The sequence below is a fragment of the Eptatretus burgeri genome, chromosome 3 (assembly GCF_056783735.1).
Source record: "Eptatretus burgeri isolate ZD-2024b chromosome 3, Ebu_testis_v1, whole genome shotgun sequence".
NCBI lineage: Eukaryota > Metazoa > Chordata > Myxini > Myxiniformes > Myxinidae > Eptatretus > Eptatretus burgeri.
This window is the reverse complement of record NC_140963.1, coordinates 58522569-58545677: the sequence shown is the minus strand read 5'-3', so window position 1 is coordinate 58545677 and position 23109 is coordinate 58522569. Positions and strand designations below refer to the sequence as shown.

The 23109-nt window shown below is 46.6% G+C and overlaps 1 protein-coding gene across 1 annotated transcript in view; it reads right to left on the bottom strand.

Annotated features, from left to right (window-relative positions):
• The window catches only part of LOC147029990 (villin-1-like), a 196541-nt gene that overhangs the window by 156101 nt on the left and 17331 nt on the right, over positions 1 to 23109 (bottom strand). Inside the window, exon 3 of the mRNA XM_085872156.1 lies at positions 531 to 713. Coding sequence (XP_085728282.1) covers positions 531 to 713 — 183 coding nt within the window. The remainder of the gene's footprint in view (positions 1 to 530; positions 714 to 23109) is intronic.

Here is a 23109-nt window from a genome sequence, read left to right as displayed (position 1 = left end):
TTTACGGACTCACTGACTGACTGACTGACTCACCTGCAGGCAGACACTCCTCCATCGCATGAGCTCGCGTGACCAAAGTCCACGCGAGCCAATAGCAGTCACCACCAAGTGCGTTTGCCTCTATTGTAAAGGTTAGTTCATACGTTTACCCTTCATTTTAGATCTTCAGAAGGCGAAAACGACATGTTGAGGTCAAACATAAAAGACCCCATCAATGGGTTGGATTTTGGGACCTCACCGAGCTCGCTCTGTGGCACGACCAAAAAAAGGGGAGACCTTCAAACACCTCCAGCACGCACCACGAGAGATCCGCATTCGAGGTTCAGTTGAAGCGTAAAACAACTTGACGTGCGACAAATCACACGACGACTAAAGGTCGACGTTACGTGACAACAGCAAAAGGGATCCGCTGTTTGATGCTCGAGAACGAGAACACATCCAGCACGTTGGAGCACAAGAAGCGCCGGTGACTGAACGTGAAAAACGGATAAAATCCGCGCTCGTTCCCTCACGCACAACGTTCAACTCACCGATCAAGAAGTTCGTGAGAGGACGTTCGGTCCGAGTTCCCCGGAGGTGCTTCCACTGGTCCCAAGGAGGAGCCGCGATGCAGGGACAGGGGGTCCAATTTTTCCTGGTGAAGTCTCCGCCCACATCCTGCAAACGCTCACCGTTCGAGCCTTCTGATTGGCTCGCTCGCCAAGTGGGCGGGTCTGGAGCACATCAAACAAGTGGGATAAACTGAATGTGTGCGACGCGATCTTTGACCACCGGAGCGGGAGGATCCAGGTGAGGTTCAGTGGTTTGGACTAACACCCCTCACGTCCTCGCTCCTCACCCCCTCCTCCCTCGTCTCTCGTCTCTCCCCGTCGTGAAACGAGAATTGCTTTTTCCAAGTGAAACAAACAATCATTCACCGAGTTTATTTCACCTGAACAACGCACTTCACGCTCCCACTTTTCAACGGTTTCTTCACACAGTCTTCTACCGACAGTGTTCAAATGGAACCACAGAACGTTTGATCGTGTTTAGTAATCACACTACGTCACGACTTTGTATTTTACATCATAAAATGGTCAACAACGTCATTTAACATGAACAAGTGGGAAGAGAACAAAAACTCTCCGTTTCAGTGGAATGACCAGTTCCATGTACAGTAGTAGTAGTAGTCGTAGTCGTAGTCGTAGTCGTAGTCGTAGTCGTAGTAGTAGTAGTAGTAGTAGTAGTAGTGTGTGTGCATACGTATATATATATATATATATATATATATATATATATATATATATATATATATATATATATATATATATGTGTGTGTGTGTGTGTGTGTGTGTGTGTGTGTGTGTGTGTGTGTGTGTGTGTGTGTGTGTGTGTGTGTGTGTGTGTGTGTGTGTGTGTGTGTGTATATATATGTGTGTGTGTGTGTGTGTGTGTGTGTGTGTGTGTGTGTGTGTGTGTGTGTGTGTGTGTGTGTGTGTGAATATATGTATGTGTGTGTGTGTGTGTGTGTGTGTGTGTGTGTGTGTGTGTGAGTGTGTGTGTGTGTGTGTGTGTGTGTGTGTGTGTGTGTGTGTATATATATGTGTGTGTGTGTGTGTGTGTGTGTGTGTGTGTGTGTATATATATATATATATATATATGTGTGTGTGTGTGTGTGTGTGTGTGTGTGTGTGTGTGTGTGTGTGTGTGTGTGTGTGTGTGTGTGTGTGTGTGTGCGCACGCTGAAACATTAAATGGTAAACGGTATGTTTTGAATGCATTGAGAATGGGCGATCTGCTCCACTATCCACTCACCCCCACCCCATCTCCCCAAACCCCTCACCTCCTCCAAAATCCCGTTTCCCCTCCCAGATGATTATTATAAGTAACCATGGCAACAAACACAGATTAGATATTTTCAAAATGAAAAATCAGCTCAATATTAAACATGACCGGAATTACGCAAGTGTAATTATAAATAATCACTCAAAAACTCTGTACAACATGCGCGTCGCGTTCATATCGGTTTTCAAAACGGTCGAGAGGGTCCACGTCACTTTGTGTGAGGGAGAAATGGGTCACGTGGTCTGCAAGACGAGCTTACCACTCCAGACTTCACGATGAAGATCACCAGTCCACAATGAAGCTTACCACTCCACAATGAAGATCACCACTCCACAATGAAGATCACCACTTCACAATAAAGATCACCACCCCACAATGAAGATCACCACTCCACAATGAAGATCACCACTTCACAATAAAGATCACCACCCCACAATGAAGATCACCACCCCACAATGAAGCTCACCACCCCACAATGAAGATCACCACTCCACAATGAAGATCACCACTCCACAATGAAGCTCACCACTCCACAATGAAGATCACCACCCCACAATGAAGCTCACCACCCCACAATGAAGCTCACCACCCCACAATGAAGATCACCACTCCACAATGAAGATCACCACTCCACAATGAAGCTTACCACTCCACAATGAAGATCACCACTCCACAATGAAGATCACCACTCCACAATGAAGCTCACCACTCCACAATGAAGATCACCACCCCACAATGAAGCTCACCACCCCACAATGAAGCTCACCACCCCACAATGAAGCTCACCACCCCACAATGAAGCTCACCACCCCACAATGAAGATCACCACTCCACAATGAAGCTTACCACTCCACAATGAAGATCACCACTCCACAATGAAGATCACCACTTCACAATAAAGATCACCACCCCACAATGAAGATCACCACCCCACAATGAAGCTCACCACCCCACAATGAAGATCACCACTCCACAATGAAGCTCACCACTCCACAATGAAGATCACCACTCCACAATGAATATCACCACTCCACAATGAAGATCACCACTCCACAATGAAGATCACCACTCCACAATGAAGATCACCACTTCACAATGAAGATCACCACCCCACAATGAAGATCACCACCCCACAATGAAGCTCACCACCCCACAATGAAGATCACCACTCCACAATGAAGATCACCACTCCACAATGAAGCTCACCACCCCACAATGAAGCTTACCACTCCACAATGAAGCTTACCACTCCACAATGAAGATCACCACTCCACAATGAATATCACCACTCCACAATGAAGATCACCACTCCACAATGAAGATCACCACTCCACAATGAAGATCACCACTCCACAATGAAGCTCACCACCCCACAATGAAGCTCACCACCCCACAATGAATATCACCACTCCACAATGAAGATCACCACTCCACAATGAAGATCACCACTTCACAATGAAGATCACCACCCCACAATGAAGTTTACCACTCCACAATGAAGCTCACCACCCCACAATAAAGCTCACCACCCCACAATGAAGTTTACCACTCCACAATGAAGCTCACCACCCCACAATGAAGCTCACCACCCCACAATGAAGTTCACCACCCCACAATGAAGTTCAACGCTCCATAATGAAGCTCACCATTCCACAATGAAGTTCAACGCTCCACAATAAAGTTCACCACTCCACAATGAAGGTCACTGCTGTTTACTGATGAACAACGAAGTTCACCACTCCATAATGAAGTTCACAGCTCCATAATGAAGTTCACCGCTCCACAATGAAGTTCACCGCTCCACAATGAAATTCACCGCTCCACAATGAAGTTCACCACCCCACAATGAAGCTCACCACCCCACAATGAAGATCACCACTCCACAATGAAGATCACCACTCCACAATGAAGATCACCACCCCACAATGAAGCTCACCACCCCACAATGAAACTCACCACCCCACAATAAAGTTTACCACTCCACAATGAAGCTCACCACCCCACAATGAAGCTCACCACCCCACAATGAAGTTCACCACCCCACAATGAAGATCACCACTCCACAATGAAGATCACCACTCCACAATGAAGCTTACCACTCCACAATGAAGATCACCACCCCACAATGAAGATCACCACCCCACAATGAAGATCACCACCCCACAATGAAGCTCACCACCCCACAATGAAGCTCACCACCCCACAATGAAGCTCACCACCCCACAATAAAGCTCACCACCCCACAATGAAGTTTACCACTCCACAATGAAGCTCACCACCCCACAATGAAGCTCACCACCCCACAATGAAGTTCACCGCCCCACAATGAAGTTCAACGCTCCATAATGAAGCTCACCATTCCACAATGAAGTTCAACGCTCCACAATAAAGTTCACCACTCCACAATGAAGGTCACTGCTGTTTACTGATGAACAACGAAGTTCACCGCTCCATAATGAAGTTCACCGCTCCACAATGAAGTTCACCACTCCACAATGAAGTTCACCGCTCCACAATGAAATTCACCGCTCCATTATGAAGTTCACCGCTCCACAATGAAGTTCACCACCCCACAATGAAGCTCACCACCCCACAATGAAGATCACCACTCCACAATGAAGATCACCACTCCACAATGAAGCTTACCACTCCACAATGAAGATCACCACTTCACAATGAAGATCACCACCCCACAATGAAGAATCACCACCCCACAATGAAGCTCACCACCCCACAATGAAGCTCACCACCCCACAATAAAGCTCACCACCCCACAATGAAGTTTACCACTCCACAATGAAGCTCACCACCCCACAATGAAGTTCACCACCCCACAATGAAGTTCAACGCTCCATAATGAAGCTCACCATTCCACAATGAAGTTTAACGCTCCACAATAAAGTTCACCACTCCACAATGAAGGTCACTGCTGTTTACTGATGAACAACGAAGTTCACCACTCCATAATGAAGTTCACCGCTCCACAATGAAGTTCACCACCCCACAATGAAGTTCAACGCTCCATAATGAAGCTCACCATTCCACAATGAAGTTCAACGCTCCACAATGATGGTCACTGCTGTTTACTGATGAACAACGAAGTTCACCACTCCATAATGAAGTTCACCACTCCATAATGAAGTTCACCGCTCCACAATGAAGTTCACCGCTCCACAATGAAGTTCACCGCTCCACAATGAAGTTCATGGCTCCACATGAAGCTCACCACAATTGATAAACAAGAGCACAAGTGAGCACAATATACGCCCAAAAAAGTCTCTGTGACAGACACACACGCGCGCACGCACACACACACAATTATATATTTCCAACACGTCAATTTATGAAGAACAAGAAGGTATATACAGAATTGTGCTAGTACATGGAAAACAGCATCCTGGTTGCCATGGCAACCACTTTAGATGACGAACGTATGTCGCGACACACCGTCTCCACAGTCTGTACCTCTGAACCAAATATGAAACGTGAAAGTTGAAAACTTTGGGAGTTAGAGTGCGGATAGGAACGGACAGACGGACGGACGGACGGACGGACGGACGGTATCACATAATACGCCCCAATATATATATATATATATATATATATATATATATATATATATATATATATATATATATATATATATATATATATATATATCGGGCGTATAAAAATGAATCTCACCACTCTTTACTGATGACCAATGAAACCTAACAATTCACAATGAAACTCACTGCTCTTTACCGATGAAAATCAAAGGTCTTCACTGATCCACAATGAAACTCACCACTCCACACCGATGAACGACAAAGCACTTCATTGATCCAGAATGAAACTCACGGTTCTTTACCGATGAACAACAAAGCTCTTCACTGATTCACAATGAAACTCACTGCTCTTTACAGATGAACAATGAAGGCCAACGATCCACAATTAAACTCACCACTTCACAATAAAGTTCACCATTCCATAATGAAGCTCACCACTCTATACTGATGAACAACGAAGCTCTTCACTGATTCACAATGAAACTCACGGCTCTTTACCGATGAACAACGAAGCTCTTCACTGATTCACAATAAAGTTCACCATTCCATAATGAAGCTCACCACTCTTTACCGATGAACAACGAAGCTCTTCACTGATTCACAATGAAACTCACGGCTCTTTACCGATGAACAACGAAGCTCTTCACTGATTCACAATAAAACTCACTGCTCTTTACAGATGAACAATGAAGGCCAACGATCCACAATTAAACTCACACTTCACAATAAAGTTCACCATTCCATAATGAAGCTCACCACTCTTTACTGATGAACAATGAAGCTTTTCACTGATTCATAATGAAACTCACCATTACAGAAAGAAAGAAACTCGCCACTCCACAATAAAATTCACCATTACACAATGAACCTCACCACTCCACAATGAAGCTCACCATTCCATAATGAAGCTCACTGCTCTTTACTGATGAACAATGAAGCTCTTCGCTGATCCACAAAGAAACTCACCATTACAGAAAGAAATACACCACTCCACAATAAAGCTCACCACAATGAAACACCACTCCAAGATGAAGCTCAACACTCTAAAATTATGCTCACCACTCCAAAATGAAGCTCACCACGACACAATCTTCACTACCCCACAATGAAGCTCATCATTTGAGCTTTTCCTCACTCCACAAAAATTGATCGAGTCTTTGACACTTTGGTCTGATTTTATATTCCCTCAAATTAACCATTGGTTTGTCCAAGTACATATCCTTCAGTTTGTCCCAGTACATATCCATCAGTTTCTCTCAGTCCATATCCATCGGTTTCTCTCAGTCCATATCCATCGGTTTGTCCCAGTACGTATCCATCGGTTTGTCCGAGTACGTATCCATCGGTTTGTCCCAGTACGTATCCATTGGTTTGTTCCAGCACGTATCCATCGGTTTATCCCAGTACGTATCCATCGGTTTGTCCCAGTACGTAGCCATCGGTTTGTCCGAATACGTATCCATCGGTTTGTCCCAGTACGTATCCATCGGTTTGGCCGAGTACGTATCCATCGGTTTGTCTCAGTACATATCCATCGGTTTGTCCCAGTATGTATTCATTGGTTTATCCCAGTACGTATCCATCGGTTTGTCCCAGTACGTATCCATCAGTTTGGCCGAGTACGTATCCATCGGTTTGTCTGAGTATGTATCCATCGGTTTGTCTCAGTACATATCCATCGGTTTGTCCCAGTATGTATTCATTGGTTTGTCCCAGTACGTATCCACCAGTTTGTCCCAGTATGTTTCCATCAGTTAGCCTCAGTACGTTTCCATTGGTTTGTCCGAGTATGTATCCATCGGTTTGCACTCGAATTCCCCACCAGTACGTGTGCAATTTAGACATGCTGGCAATAAAGCAATGACTACCTGGAACGTTAAATGTCAAACCAGCATCTCGCAAAATGTTATGGAAGTTTCTAATATGTTTATTTATTGCTCCTCTTTATAATGAAAACCAATAATCTACTCCCTAAATGCGTCCAAATTTAATGAACTTGGGTTAAATATAATGTTCGAGTTGCTTTCGCATTTATTTACACCACACAGAAATAATCCCACATCAGTTGTTGACAAATAACCAATCTTTTATGCACATGTCCACGACGCACCTGCAGACCCAAAGTAAACCACAACATCATGCGCTTTTAAATGCGAGTGTACGGGCTCTGTAAATTGCTCCTCGTGTCTCGTAAACGTTTTTTTTGTGAATGACATCATTCCCCTCTATCCCAATGACTGCAAAGTTAATTTTATTTTATTCCAAAGTAATGGAATGTAACCTCGGCTCCTGGTGGAGCTTATGCTTAAATCACATGCAGGACACAGATGTGAATAGACAATGGACAAATAGATCATCATGAGCCATCGATACAGGTTTGAATGCCAATCAGGCCAATCTAACTTATGCCAACTTTCATAAAACGAATATAAAGTGGATTTGAACAATCAGGCTGAAATATTACATCATGCCGCTCGAGGAACCCATTGCAACTTCAACCACTTTGAGCTGGTAAAGTGTTTAAGGTTCAAAGATTTAAATACACTGTATATTTGCACGTAAATAATTTTACATTCGATCAAAACCATCGAAACGTGGTGGTTTAGCTTGTAGTTTGCAGGTATAATTTGTATAAATCCCGAAAGCATTTTGCCTCTGGATGCTGGAAAAGGACTTAAGATTTGATCCAGTACAAAGCCACATTTTTTGGGGTTAAACATGTATTACATATACAAAAGTTCATTTTTAGTTTAAAAAGTTTATTTAAAAAAAGATTTTTACAGTAATTGAAGGCAAAGTTTAAAAAGTTTTTAAAAGTTTGTTTTACAGTAATATTTTTACAAAGTTTAAAAAATGTTTGTGTTTTACAGTAATCTCAGGCAAAGTTTAAAAAGTGAAAAAAAACTTTATATTCCCAGTAATCTAAGACAAAGTTTAAAAAGTGAATAAGCTTATTTTTACAGTAATCTTAGGCAAAGTTAAAAAAAAGTGAAAAAAGTTTGTTTTTACAGTAATCTCAGGCAAAGTTTAAAAAGTAAAAAAAGCTTATTTTTACAGTAATCTAAGGCAAAGTTAAAAAAGTGAAAAAAAATTATTTTTACAGTAATCTAAGGCAAAGTTTAAAAAGTGAAAAAAAGTTTATATTTCCAGTGATCGAAGACAACGTTTATAAAGTGAAAAAGCTTCTTTTTACAGTAATCTAAGAAAAAGTTTAAAAAGTGAAAAAAAGTTTGTATTTCAAGTAATCAAAGGCAAAGTTTAAAAAGTGAAAAAAGCTTCTTTTTACAGTAATCTAAGACAAAGTTTAAAACGTGAAAAAGTTTCTCTTTACAGTAATTTTAGGCAAAGTTTAAAAAGTGAAAAAAGTTTATATTTCCAGTAATCTAAGACAAAGTTTTAAAAGTGAAAAAGCTTCTTTTTACAGTAATCTAAGGTAAAGTTAAAAAAGTCTAAAATGTTAATTTTTACAGTAATCTAAGGCAAAGTTTAAAAAGTGAAAAAAGCTTCTTTATACAGTAATCTAAGGCAAAGTTTAAACAGGGAAAAACGTATATTTTTACAGTTATCTAAGGCAAAGTTTAAAAAGTGAAAAAAGTTTATATTTCCAGTAATCTAAGACAAAGTTTAAAAAGTGAAAAAGTTTATTTTTACAGTAATCTAAGGCAAAGTTGAAAAAGTGAAAAGTTTATTTTTACAGTAATATTTCTACAAAGTTTAATAAGTTTATATTTACAGTAACATTTTTACAAAGTAAAATAAGTTAATATATACAGTAATATTTTAACAAAGTTAAAAAAGTTTATTAGCCCCCATTGGACTTAGTCCAAAACAGAGGCTTAGGGATTAATTTGGTCTCGATTTTCGCAATATCTCAGACATGTAAGAACCAATTCTATTCATACTTGGCACAAAGGCAACACATGATGGTAATCATATGCACATCAATTTATTTCGCAATCAAAGATGGACGACGGCCGGCAATTTTAGTTGGAAAAAAACCCCGATGTTGAACATGTCCTAAACCATTTCTCGGACATGCATTTACCGATGGTGTTTAAACTTGGCACACAGATAATGAAGGATGGTTTACATATGCACGTCATTTTTTTTTGGAGATCAGATCCAAGATGGCCAACTGACAGCCATTTTGTTACTTAAATGTATCCCCAACCATTTATCGGACATGCATGGTACGATTTTGTTCAAACATGGCAAAAGCACAGTAACATGATGACATACACGTGCCCCTAGCTTTATTTTGCAATCTGATCAAAGATGGTGGCTATTTTAGTTGCAATAAATATGGGCCAGCCCTTTAACTCTATACAGCAAAATTACTAAAACAACGGGGCTATGAAAATTTACGTCTTTTTTTTCCCTTGTTTTCACAGTAATCTAAGACTCATGGAGAAGCTGCGAGACATACAGGACAAGGACATTAGTCGACATCAGTGTACTTTTAGGTGAATTAAAAGTACATTCGTAGACAGTGAACAAATAAATACACATGCAAAATGGGATATAAACCTTGGATTCCCCACTTCGTCAGCGAGGGGTTCAGATGGGAATGCCAACAGGACAACGAGAATTAATATTTCAGAATGAGTTGAGGTTTTTCTGTTTCGAAAATGTGCACCACTTCAGGTCCTTCTGAACACTAATCATTGTAAAAGATGAATATCAATGGCCACGGTTTTCTCTGTTTTGCATTTTCCCAGCATCAACCAGAGAGCCCTCCAGTGTGGATGTTCATGACATTAAACATACAGCCATTCCTGAGGAAGTTATACCAGGGGATGTGAGGAGAATCTTGCCCCATCTATTGGAATCTTCGCTAATAATAAATGTCAGTGTGTGTCCGTCCATCAGTCTGTCTGTCCGTCCATCTCCTCCACAACTGCGAAACCATGAAGCATAGCTGCCCCAGACTTTGCATACATACTCAAGAAACTCCAAGGTGGTTCATGAATGAAAATTGGGGGTTTGGGTTAATTTGAACACACTTTTTGAAGATAATTTAGCGGGTGCTCATCACGAGAAACAAAATAAGATCTGGAATCCGGATTCGGATCTTCACCAAAATTGAATCATTTCGCCCTTGTCACACACCCAAAGTGTCCACCAAGTATCGTCCAAATCCGTTCACAATTTTTTGAGATATCCTGCACACAAACAAACAGACAGACAGGGGTAAAAATATAACCTCCTTCCACCATCGGTGGCAGAGGTAGCAAACTTTCTTCTTTATGTGTATGTATGTATATATATTGTGTATATGGTGGGGTGCAAAGGTATGAGTCGATTTAAATCAATGCCAAGCTTTTTCAAATCTCGATTTCAAACACAAATTCGTCATAATATTGAAAATACAGGGAGTTCCAAAAAGACCTGGACAACTTTGGTTGTTAATACAGAATACTTACAACCACAAATGATATAACAATGCCCTTTGGTTTATATGATACAGAAACTCATAAAGTTTTGTACACACCATTAATACACTTCAATGTGAGCTCCGTTTGTCATGTGCAAGACATCAAGGCGGAACACGAGTTCTTGCCATGTTCTGCTCAGCATGTTTGCGTCCAACAGTGCGCATGCAGCTGTGATCCGAGAACGAAGATCCTGTAGGTTTGCCACCTTGGTGGGGTGCAAAGGTACGAGTCCACTTAAAAAGAGAAGAAAGCAAATACATATTTTGGGGGGCAACCCCCCTCCCCCCGTAGCCCCCTCTCGACATCGAATTTTTTTAATGACATGAACAAACTTTGGTACATCACGGGTGATGAAGGTTGTGGTCAAGTTTCATCAGAATTTCATGTGTAGTTTCTGAGAAGAAAAAAAGTCCCTATTTTGGGAGGCAATCCCCATTAGAGCCCCTCACGGCCCAATTTTTTTAAAAGCCATGAACAAACTTTGATGCATACATGATGATGAACGTTGTGGTGAAGTTTCATCGAAATCGTATGTGTAGTTTCAGAGAATAAGTTGAAAGTATTTGTGGATGGACGGATGACACGCCATCCCATAAGCTCCCCGGAACTATGTTCCAGGTGAGGTAAAATTCAAAGGGGTTTATGTCTGGTGATTGTGGGGGCCAGGCGGTTGGTCCATCTTGGCCAATCCAGCGACCTGGAAAATTTTCATTCAGGACGGCTCAAACGAATAAGGCCCAATGAGGGGGGGGGGGCGCATCCTGTTGAAAAAATGACAAGAGGTTGCAGGTCTTCAATCTGTGGGAAGGTGAATCCTTCCAACATGTTCATGTAAATTGTTGAGGTCACTGTGTCCTCCGCAAAGAAAAACAGACCAACCAAGCGGTCACTAAGAAGGCCACACCATACGTTGTTGACCTTTGGACTGCCACATGTGTTCAATGACCATGTGGGGGTTTTCAGAGCCACAGATCCTCACATTGTCCTTGTTGACCTTCTCCGATACATGAAAGCAAGCTTTGTCTGTGAACATGACCTTTTTCAGCTAATCTTTTTGGAACACCCTGTATGTATCTGTATTATTTAATTTATTATCGTTATTATTGACTGACACTTTGTCTTAACAGAATAAACTAGAGGGGGAGCACTCGGTAGAGTGCAAAACCTCCGCCGCCAATACTGCTGGGTCACTTAAGTGAACCTGATATCCGATTCATTGTAGGTCAAAACGGATCAGACTCTACTGAACCACGATTGAATAAACTAAACTAGATCGACGCGCATGTAGAAATGCCAAAAAATAAAATCGAAATTTTTTTGAAAAAAAAGTTGCAAAATTTTCTTTTTTTCTCTCTAACAAATTTTGGGGGTGGGGGGGGGGGGTTGGAAATCACTTAAAACATGTAGAAATGCAAAAAAAAATTCAAATATTTTTCAAATAAAATCGAATTTTTTTTGAAAAAAAGTTGAAAAATTTTGTTTGTTTTATTTCTCGAACAAATTTATTTTTTTTTTGGTTGGAAATCACTTAAAACATGTAGAAATGCAAAAACAAAAATTCAAATATTTTTTTCAAAATGGCCGCCACAGCTATATTGGACTTTGAACCAAGTCCAAAATCTAATGGTATGATCCTTGGACCATACCTAATCCCCCCACCAAGTTTCGTCGAAATCCGTCGAGGAGTTTTTCCGTAATACTGTTCACAAACAAACAAACAAACAAACAGAAAGGGGTAAAAACAGCAACCTCCGTCCATCTTCGATGGCGGAGGTTAATGAAGGGTGAATACTGTTGCGGATTCGCGCCCGCCGGCGTGCAGACGGCCACGTAACTCGAATCGCGGCACGTCGCCCACCGGATGGACAATCCAGTCGTGACCCTCTCGGACTAACGCCGGGAACCAGTCACGGGTGGACCTTTCGGTCTCACCGCGATCGTGCCAATCGGCCCCCGCGTGGGATAGGGTTGCTCGCCAAATTCGACCTACCTAAGTACCCACACGGAGGGTAGACCGGGCGATCGCACCTCGCCGCAGGTCGACTTCGGACACGGGCCACTTAAGCGACCCGTTCCGTACTATCGGGATAACCGAGCGGTGTTATTCGTCGGCCTCGACGGTTCGATTAATTATCGGGCGTCTTAGCCCACGACCAACCCTTTACGTGAAGCAAGATGGGGATTGAATGAAAGAAATGACGAAGAGAAGCGGGAAAACAGTTCAACAATAAGCACATTTATTTCGCGATGAACGGAAAGCACACATATACAATTCCACCAAAAGCACATGTAAAAGAAGAAGACAATGCAATATTACACAAAAAGCAAATGCAACAATGCAGATCTATCCGACTACCGGGCACACGGCAACACTTATACAATTTTACTTCACAGACGGCGCCGACAACACACATTCCCAAAGCAAAAGAAAAGAGAATCACCCTCCAGGATGAGGGGGTAGGCGGGCCTGGGGCCGAGACCGTGTCGGGCCTACCCGTCTGATGATGTGACGCAGAGCGGCGGAGGCGCCTCAACTCCGCGGGCCTCGCGGACAGTGTCTGGTAGGGGGTGGGAGAGGGGCCCCCTTTGTCGCACTATCTCAGCGCGGGGGGAAACAGGAGGGGGTTGCTGATGCTCGGGGGAAGGAGGATATTACCCTGTCTCGGGTCCCGCGGCGAGCGTCTCCTCCTCCACCTCGGTCGCGTTGCTGGCCTCTCCCTGTGCCGCTCCCGGCACCGACGCGAGCACCACCTCGTCCGCCTTCGCCGCCGTCACCTCTCCACAGCTCCGTCCTCTTCACTCTGACTAGTACCACTTCTTTCCAGCTCCACCGACGACTCTCTTGAACTCCGCACACTCTTTCTCTTCTTCCAACTGAACTCAACTTGACTGACGAACGCAGTCGTTTTTATAAGCCCCGTGGCTTCGCTCTTTCACCCTTGACCCTCTGCCTCCGACCCTTCACCTCTCTTGCTGGCTCCCCATTGGCCCGAGGAAAAGTGGGCGTGAATGCTTTTTGATCCATGAATTTGCATATAGCGACCGCCCTCCAACGCCCTGGAGGCGGGGCTAAATCGCCCCTCGCTCACCGATTGGACGGAACAAAAGTGGGCGTGAGTCGTTTTTGATCCGTTTTCTGCGGAAAGTCCGTGATGTTTTTGAACACGCTGCTCGGTGCGCGCCCCGCACGAGTCCAGCATCGGCGCCCACGAGTGGCGCGAGATGGTGTGGATGAGATGGTGGCGAGTTGTGACGGTAAAGGTCGTGGCGGTTGTGGTGAAGCGGCGTTGTGGTTGGTGGTTGTTGTTGTGAAGTGGCGTTGTGGTTGGTGGTTGTTATTGTGAAGCGGCGTTGTGGTTGGTGGTTGTTGTTGTGATGGCTGTTGAGACGTGGTTGGTGGTGGTAATAATGGCGGCTGGTCCAAAATAAAGATAGTAAAAGAAAAACGGCTATCCTGAAGAGTCGCAGCCCGCATGAATGACATTTATTCCCTCTAGACAACGGGTTTGGGCCTAACTACACATATACTTACAGAGATATCTCACCTAAGGGACCTGAAAGGTGGTTTGTGAATTTCGTCAACCACAACACTACCCCCTCCCCTTTTTACAGACTCGTCCCGAGTCGTCAAATTTTCGTGTGCCATCATGTGTAGTTTTCCCCTAGTACATTTTACCTACGGATCCCTGAGTGCGACATTCATGGCATTCGTGTCCCCAAAATAAATAACCTAAGGGCTGAGTAACTACCTAAACAAACTCACTCACACGGACGACTTAAATAAAATTGCCGGCGCTAAGACAGACATGCCGGGGGCGCACTCATATGTACAGTACATCTTAACCTTAACTTACAAATTTTACACTAAACCATGGCCCAGGATCACTGAACTCTACAAAAAGAAAGCAGTCAGCAGGGAGCCAGGCTGCCCGCATGCAGTCTCTGGCTCAAAACAATGCAGGTGACAGGGAACTTGGCCGGCTGCTCACACGCAGTCCAAGGCCTTCCTTTTTGAACTGAACGCAGTGAACCACAACGGTGCATAGGCTGCACAAACGCAGTCTCCGTGCCAGCTCAAGTGGCACACGCAATGAACACAACGAATGGATGGATGAATGGTTTGAACTGAACGCAGTGAACCACAACGGTGCATGGGCTGCACAAACGCAGTCTCCGTGCCAGCTCAAGTGGCACACGCAATGAACACAACGAATGGATGGATGAATGGATGGACGCAAACACGGTGCACGGGCCGCCACTGCAGGCCCGTGTTGTAGCTGCCAACAGGGCAGTTCTTGCAGCTTGCAAACTGTTGCTTTCTGATCCTGGCGCACATGGCAATGAACAGGGGGGCAAAGCAAAAATTGAACGGGGCTGGTGAACAGGGGCAGTGGGCATGGCATGGCAAAGGCAGCAGGCAAACACAGCCCGCAGAAGAAGGCCACTGCAGGCAAACACAGCCGGCAGATGAACTGGCCGGCACAGGCCTTGAAGAAAAACAGCCAGCAGATGAAGTGGCCGGCACAGGCCTTGAAGCAAAACACGGCCAGCCGATGGCACAGGCCTTGCAGCAAAACAACAGCTGCCGACGAAGTGGGCCGGCCTTTGCCTTGCAGCGACGCAGCCAGCAGATGAAGCTGGCCAGCCTTTGCCGTTCAGTGGAGGTTGGTGGAGGGAGTGCGGTGGTGCTGGCCACTCGAAGGCGGGCTCGGACCTACCCTACGGTCTCCCTCCCAACCTATCGCCTTTGCCTGTCACTGTACATACCCACTCCCTTAATTTGTCAAACCCCAATTTAGCCCCAACTTATTTTTTTTATTTTTACTTCCCCACTATAAATCGTCCCCGAACCCCCTGTACTGTCCTTGTTCGGCTAACCTATCCTGTCACCTAGCCTACTCCCAACCCCTACGTTCCCTTCCCGGAGGGGAATAAGGGAGAGCTAACGTCCTGTGCCGAGGCCCAACGAAGCCTCAGAATGGCCTCCCCAGAGTTCAGCAATCTATAACCAAAGTGGGTCCAGCGGCCCACAACGAGAGCGAGGGGATGGATGGTGCGGAGGGGTACACTTCCTATTCTACCCTATCCATTTAACTGCTAAACTACCCCGGGGCTTTCAACAAGCGCCTCTCGCTTAAACTATTGGTTCTAACAACCCAGATTCCCGTCGCCTGTGTTGGTGTCCTCACAATTTCGGGCCTCGCCCCCCAATTTTCTCTCCGTGCCCTCACACGGTCTCATGGCTGGGACTCGTGGCTCCCTTTGGCAGGCACGACCCTCTGCCGAATCTCCAGCTATGGCACCCCCGGGCACTACACTGCCTCCGAGCCTACCAGCTCCCTAACACCGGGGAGTGCCCCCCATGGCACCTCCCCTGAAACGCACACGTGGCAGGCTGGCTTCCCGGGCCCCTTTCCGAGGGTCACCCGTGCCCACAACACTGCCCACGCGGCTAATGGCGCCCCGGGCCCCCGCACCAAGCAGGCGCACCCGTGCCCACTACGCTATCCCGGCCCCCCATGGGCCTTGGCCTACCACGGCCGACTAGCCTGGTGCCCGGGGTACCCACTCAGTGATACTCACCTTTCGCAGCCACGCTCCCAGCCCGTCAACAGGGCTCCTGCACCCCTCCAAACGGGTTTCGAGCCTACATTCACACCAACAACAAAACGACCTCCATTTTTCAATTTGACTAACCCAGCTAACTCACTTTACTCTGACCCCGGGGTCCCTTGGGCGGGAGTCACTCCTCCCCCTAATCACTCATCGCACCATGCATTCCCCATTCGCTCCACTCACACAGACCCGCTGGCCTCACTCACTCAACAAGTACTCACCTCACAACTCACCAACTCTTCAACACACTCACCGCTGAACTCTGCCATCCTTCTAACTACCTCTCCTAACTAACTCGTGCTCCCACGTCGTCCCTTACACTACAGCACATTCCTTTTAACACTACGTAGCTAAGCTACGTCCCCTCTACACATCCACAAGTCTGTCACTGTCTCCAAATAAATCATTTTATTTCCCAACCTAAAGCTCACTAAATCCCTCTACCTAATCCATTCCCCGGACTCCATGAGGACTTACCCCTGCCCCATGAAGTCGGTCGAGCTAAGCTCACCCTTCCCCCTAACTAGTTTCCATCCTGTGCCCTAGGTCAAGGGGGTCTTCCACCCTTTGCCCAGGAATCCTGTGCACCCGAAAGTGAGGCTTGCTTTTTCTTTTTCTTTTTTTTCTTTACATGCGCAGCACCAGCGCGGCAACTCGCGCACTTTACACCTGCCCGTGACGTCATGCAGCTGCACGTGTTCCTCGTCCCTCCTTGGACGGTACCATCCGGCAGGGATACCCCTCCTGCCGGATTCCAACCCCACGTGCAGCCATGACGTCACAGTGCGCATAAAAAAAAACACACAAGCCCCACGTCTCGAGGGGTTCCCCACGCGAACACATGTGCTTTGCCCGTTGGAGCTTAACACACACGATCGCGTGGAGAACCCGTCCGGTCCAAATCCGTTATCCTGCCTAAACTTTGTCCGTCCGCGGGATCGGCAAATCCACCGCGTGCGTTTCCGGACCGGGACTTCACTCTCGCAAGCGAGCACGTGGCGGTCTCGTGCGTTGCACAGCACGGACCTCGTGCTCACTGCTCGGTGAACCCGGCACGGTCCCCGAAACAACTACAGCCGCTACCCGACTTTCTTTCTTCTGTCGCCGTCGTCGTCGCCATTCAACACACGCACACCTGCGTGTTACGACGCTCACACTCCATTCCATTACATTCACACTGGGAGACGCGGCTGCGTGCTCCCGCATGCCAACCGACATCTCCCTCACATACCGCTCTCTCACACACACGGTCTCCCTTGCACACAGCGACCTTGCACACGGCCGTTCACTCACGCATGCTACCTCTCTCGCACACGTGGCTCCACGCACTCGCGGCCTTTCACTCACTCGTAGTGCCTCACTCACACACGCGGGGGCACTCACCCGCGGTGCCTTATCCACACACCGTGCCTCACTCACACACGCGGGGGCACTCACCCGCGGTGTTTCATCCACACACGGCGTGCTGGGAAGCACGTACTCCGGCACAATCGCCACCACACCACTCACACACGGGGTCGCTTCCACACACGGGGACGCACTCACACCTTGCACCACACACACAGGGACAACCACACTGGGGATTTGTGTCCCCACAAGGGTCTCCGGGGCCTCTATACCCCCCAAGCTCTCCGTGCACCTGTCCACAGCACCCGTCCCCTCAACCTCGCAAAGCACGACCGAACTCACCTGGTCGTGACTCGCCTCAAGGGGGCATACTCCCTCCCCTCGTTCCGGGAGGAGGCCATCCCGCTGCTCGCACTGGGCCTCCACCCAGTCCGCGAGCTTACCCCCATTATCCTCCACTACCTCCGTGTGTGTGTGTACGTCACTTACCCCGTCTTCATCGTGCAGTCTTCCCTCTATCGTTCCTATCTCCCGTGTCTGCCAACTCAGTCACCTCTTCACTCTTTACCTCCCTTGTCTCAACTATTATTATTTCCTTTGTCGTCACCTCGTGTCTCGTCTCACACGTTTTGGTCTCCCCATTTAATTTTTCCCTTTCGGTCATCGTCACGACCCTCGCCCAACACGTCCCCCGAATTACTTTTTTCACCCGCCTCCACCGCGGGCCCGACAGCCGTTGCACCCCCTTCCAGCTCGTTTGCTCCCACACGTGGAGTCACCATTTTTATCTCCCTGGTCACGGCCTTCATGCCCGCCTGCAGGCATCGGCCCATGTTCTGCGTCTCACCCCTCAGCTCTTTCATTTCTTCCCTCATTTGCTGTGTATTCGCATCCATCGTCGTTTTCACTTCGTCCATTTGCTTGTTCATTCCGTTTCTCATTTCATTTGTGTTTGTATCCATCTTTTCGTTCATGCTTTTTATTTCATCCATCCTCGTTGTCATTGCCGCCAGCATGGCGCATAGCTGGGCCATGTCGGGTGCGCTTGGGTGAGCCGTTTCGGCAAGGGTCGGGGGGTTTTGGTGGAGAGGGGGAGGGGAGGTGTCATACACCGCGGCCGCTGCCGCACCTATTTCGGGCTCTGGGTTCAGTTGGGCGAGTTCGTTTTCCTGTACAATTAACATTTCCTGCACGGGGATTTCGTCCTGAGCCATGGATTCTCCACATTCTACATCCATTTCTAATACCCCCGGCTCCCGCTCGCCTTGAGACGCCATCTTGCTTCTCTTAAAGGGTTAATTTAGCTCGCTCGTAATTTGGAGGGAATCGGGGGTCGCTCCTCTCACCCCTGGACCGATTCCCGTGAATTTAGCTGGAGACAGGAGAGCCCGTTTTCCCGTTCTCCGTTACCAGTGCCGTGAGGAGGGCGATGGGTTTATATCCCACTTCTGACACCAGTGTTGCGGATTCGCGCCCGCCGGCGTGCGGACGGCCACGTAACTCGAATCGCGGCACGTCGCCCACCGGACGGACAATCCAGTCGTGACCCTCTCGGACTAACGCCGGGAACCAGTCACGGGTGGACCTTTCGGTCTCACCGCGATCGTGCCAATCGGCCCCCGCGTGGGATAGGGTTGCTCGCCAAATTCGACCTACCTAAGTACCCACACGGAGGGTAGACCGGGCGATCGCACCTCGCCGCAGGTCGACTTCGGACACGGGCCACTTAAGCGACCCGTTCCGTACTATCGGGATAACCGAGCGGTGTTATTCGTCGGCCTCGACGGTTCGATTAATTATCGGGCGTCTTAGCCCACGACCAACCCTTTACGTGAAGCAAGATGGGGATTCAATGAAAGAAATGACGAAGCGAAGCGGGAAAACAGTTCAACAATAAGCACATTTATTTCGCGATGAACGGAAAGCACACATATACAATTCCACCAAAAGCACATGTAAAAGAAGAAGACAATGCAATATTACACAAAAAGCAAATGCAACAATGCAGATCTATCCGACTACCGGGCACACGGCAACACTTATACAATTTTACTTCACAGACGGCGCCGACAACACACATTCCCAAAGCAAAAGAAAAGAGAACCACCCTCCAGGATGAGGGGGTAGGCGGGCCTAGGGCCGAGACCGTGTCGGGCCTACCCGTCTGATGATGTGACGCAGAGCGGCGACGGCGCCTCAACTCCGCGGGCCTCGCGGACAGTGTCTGGTAGGGGGTGGGAGAGGGGCCCCCTTTGTCGCACTATCTCAGCGCGGGGGGAAACAGGAGGGGGTTGCTGATGCTCGGGGGAAGGAGGATATTACCCTGTCTCGGGTCCCGCGGCGAGCGTCTCCTCCTCCACCTCGGTCGCGTTGCTGGCCTCTCCCTGTGCCGCTCCCAGCACCGACGCGAGCACCACCTCGTCCGCCTTCGCCGCCGTCACCTCTCCACAGCTCCGTCCTCTTCACTCTGACTAGTACCACTTCTTTCCAGCTCCACCGACGACTCTCTTGAACTCCGCACACTCTTTCTCTTCTTCCAACTGAACTCAACTTGACTGACGAACGCAGTCGTTTTTATAAGCCCCGTGGCTTCGCTCTTTCACCCTTGACCCTCTGCCTCCGACCCTTCACCTCTCTTGCTGGCTCCCCATTGGCCCGAGGAAAAGTGGGCGTGAATGCTTTTTGATCCATGAATTTGCATATAGCGACCGCCCTCCAATGCCCTGGAGGCGGGGCCAAATCGCCCCTCGCTCACCGATTGGACGGAACAAAAGTGGGCGTGAGTCGTTTTTGATCCGTTTTCTGCGGAAAGTCCGTGATGTTTTTGAACACGCTGCTCGGTGCGCGCCCCGCACGAGTCCAGCATCGGCGCCCACGAGTGGCACGAGATGGTGTGGATGAGATGGTGGCGAGTTGTGACGGTAAAGGTCGTGGCGGTTGTGGTGAAGCGGCGTTGTGGTTGGTGGTTGTTGTTGTGAAGCGGCGTTGTGGTTGGTGGTTGTTATTGTGAAGCGGCGTTGTGGTTGGTGGTTGTTGTTGTGATGGCTGTTGAGACGTGGTTGGTGGTGGTAATAATGGCGGCTGGTCCAAAATAAAGATAGTAAAAGAAAAACGGCTATCCTGAAGAGTCGCGGCCCGCATGAATGACATTTATTCCCACTAAACAACGGGTTTGAGCCTAACTACACATATACTTCCAGAGATATCTCACCTAAGGGACCTGAATGGTGGTTTGTGAATTTCGTCAACCACAACAATACATTTGAGAGAAAGATAAAATTTATGTGAGCAGTTTGACCATGTTCTGGAGTACATTACAACACTGTTGGGAAAAGATTGACTCAAACATTATCAATAAACTAATTAAATCAATCCAAATGGAGTTGAGCCAGTTCTCAAAGTAAAAGGGGGTCAAACTTATTAAGATTGACCAGCAGAGTACCCACCCTACGGGGGATCTTTTTCCAAGCATGCAACACATTCTTCTGACGTATACCTTTATAAACGTATACGTATACTGTTTATATAAAACATACCGACTGCTTGCTTATAATGCAAAACACCTCACTGCACTGGAATACGTGGGGTCAAGAACACTGTACTGCAAGTGAAGACACCAAGCCTGGTGTTGCGATAGTGGTTAGGGTGGCTGGCTTAAGATCTTAGGGTCCTAAGTTTGAGCCCCGTTTGCCACTGAATTAACAACAGGTGGGATTGACTCAGCCTGTGATCATTCCAAGGTCGGCAAAATGAGTGCCGGTGCACTGGAATAGGAGCACAGCATCAGCAACACAGCCATGCTTCCAAGAAATGATAGCTACCTGGCAGCCAAGCTGCCATACACAAGGACATAACAGAATGGTGGCGACTTGTAATATCCTCCCCAACCTGGAGACGGTGCTACATGATACACATTTACAGAGAGAATTTGCTTCACCCGCACCCTTGTCCTTCCCCCAAAACCACCGGCAAAGATAAAAACACCCCTACACATTCATTGGGATCATGTTGATCCTCTGTAGCAAGTTTGGATGTAATTGGCTCAGAACTGTAGGAGGAGTAGTGTAAAACACACACACACACACACACACACACACACACACACACACACACACACACACACACACACACACACACACACACACACACACACACACACACACACACACACACTGGTCTTTCAATTGCAGTAAGGATTATTTATAAAGACAGATTTGATTTTTACCCTCGCTGAAGGAGAGGGTATTGCATTTTGGCCCCATTTTTTGTTTGTTACTTGGCAAAATTTATTTTTATTTTATAAAGTGTGTTGATCGCCTCCGTTTGTTTGTTTGTTTGTTTACCTGTCTGTCCGCACGCCTCCAACCCAAACAACTCACCCGATTGTTCTGAAATTTTCAGAGATTATGGTCACTGACCGACCTTGCGACGGTCCCGCATTGAAGTTTCATAAAATTTTGTCGACCAAAAAGGTCTACAAATTTTCTAAAATCCTCAATTTTCATCCGATCAACTCGAAATTAGAAGAGCATTTGCATTTCAGGTCAGTGAATTCAACCACCTCTTAATTTTGAGGTAAACTTACGCCAAAAGGTCAAAATAGGCCAAACCTCCAATTTGGGCCACATTTTCTAAAATCCTCAATTTTTATTCGATTGACTTGAAATTTCAACAGGATTTGCATATCAGGTCAATTAATTAAACCACGAATTATTTTTAAGGTCAAAAGGTCAACACAGGCCTGATTTCTCAAATTGATAGGGAGGGCCAAAAAAAAGGTATCATTTATATCTCAAAAAGTTGAGGACGAGTTATGATAAAACTCGGTGGATGAGTTGGTTAGGTGACAAGAACAAGCAGATTCGATTTTGGTTCAGATCCAGCCCATCAGTGGGATACAAAACATGAACTCTTCAACCTGGAAGAGGTATGCGCTCCACCGAGTGCCGTTCTGCTTTGTTCTGTTTTTCCAAGTGTGGCTCTACGAGTGATTTTTCATTTGTTTGTCCACACAAAACTTTGTTTTTCTCCGCAACCGGTTGGCGGATTGAGACTAAAGTTTCACCACATGTGCGACTACTTATGTAGAATGCTTTCATCATAATAATGACATCATATGTCACGTAGTGTCACAGACATGTTGGAAAAATGAAACAAACTTTGGACCTCTGTATCTCTGAAACCACACAAAGGAAAAAATTGAAACTTGGCACATGGCAAATACTCCTCATGGGGAATAAGTGTGATTTTTTTATGATGTCATAGGTGCCTTCGTTATGACGTCATAATTGCATATGTAGAATGCTACATCTGATCAGTATAAAACATTTTGAGGGTCA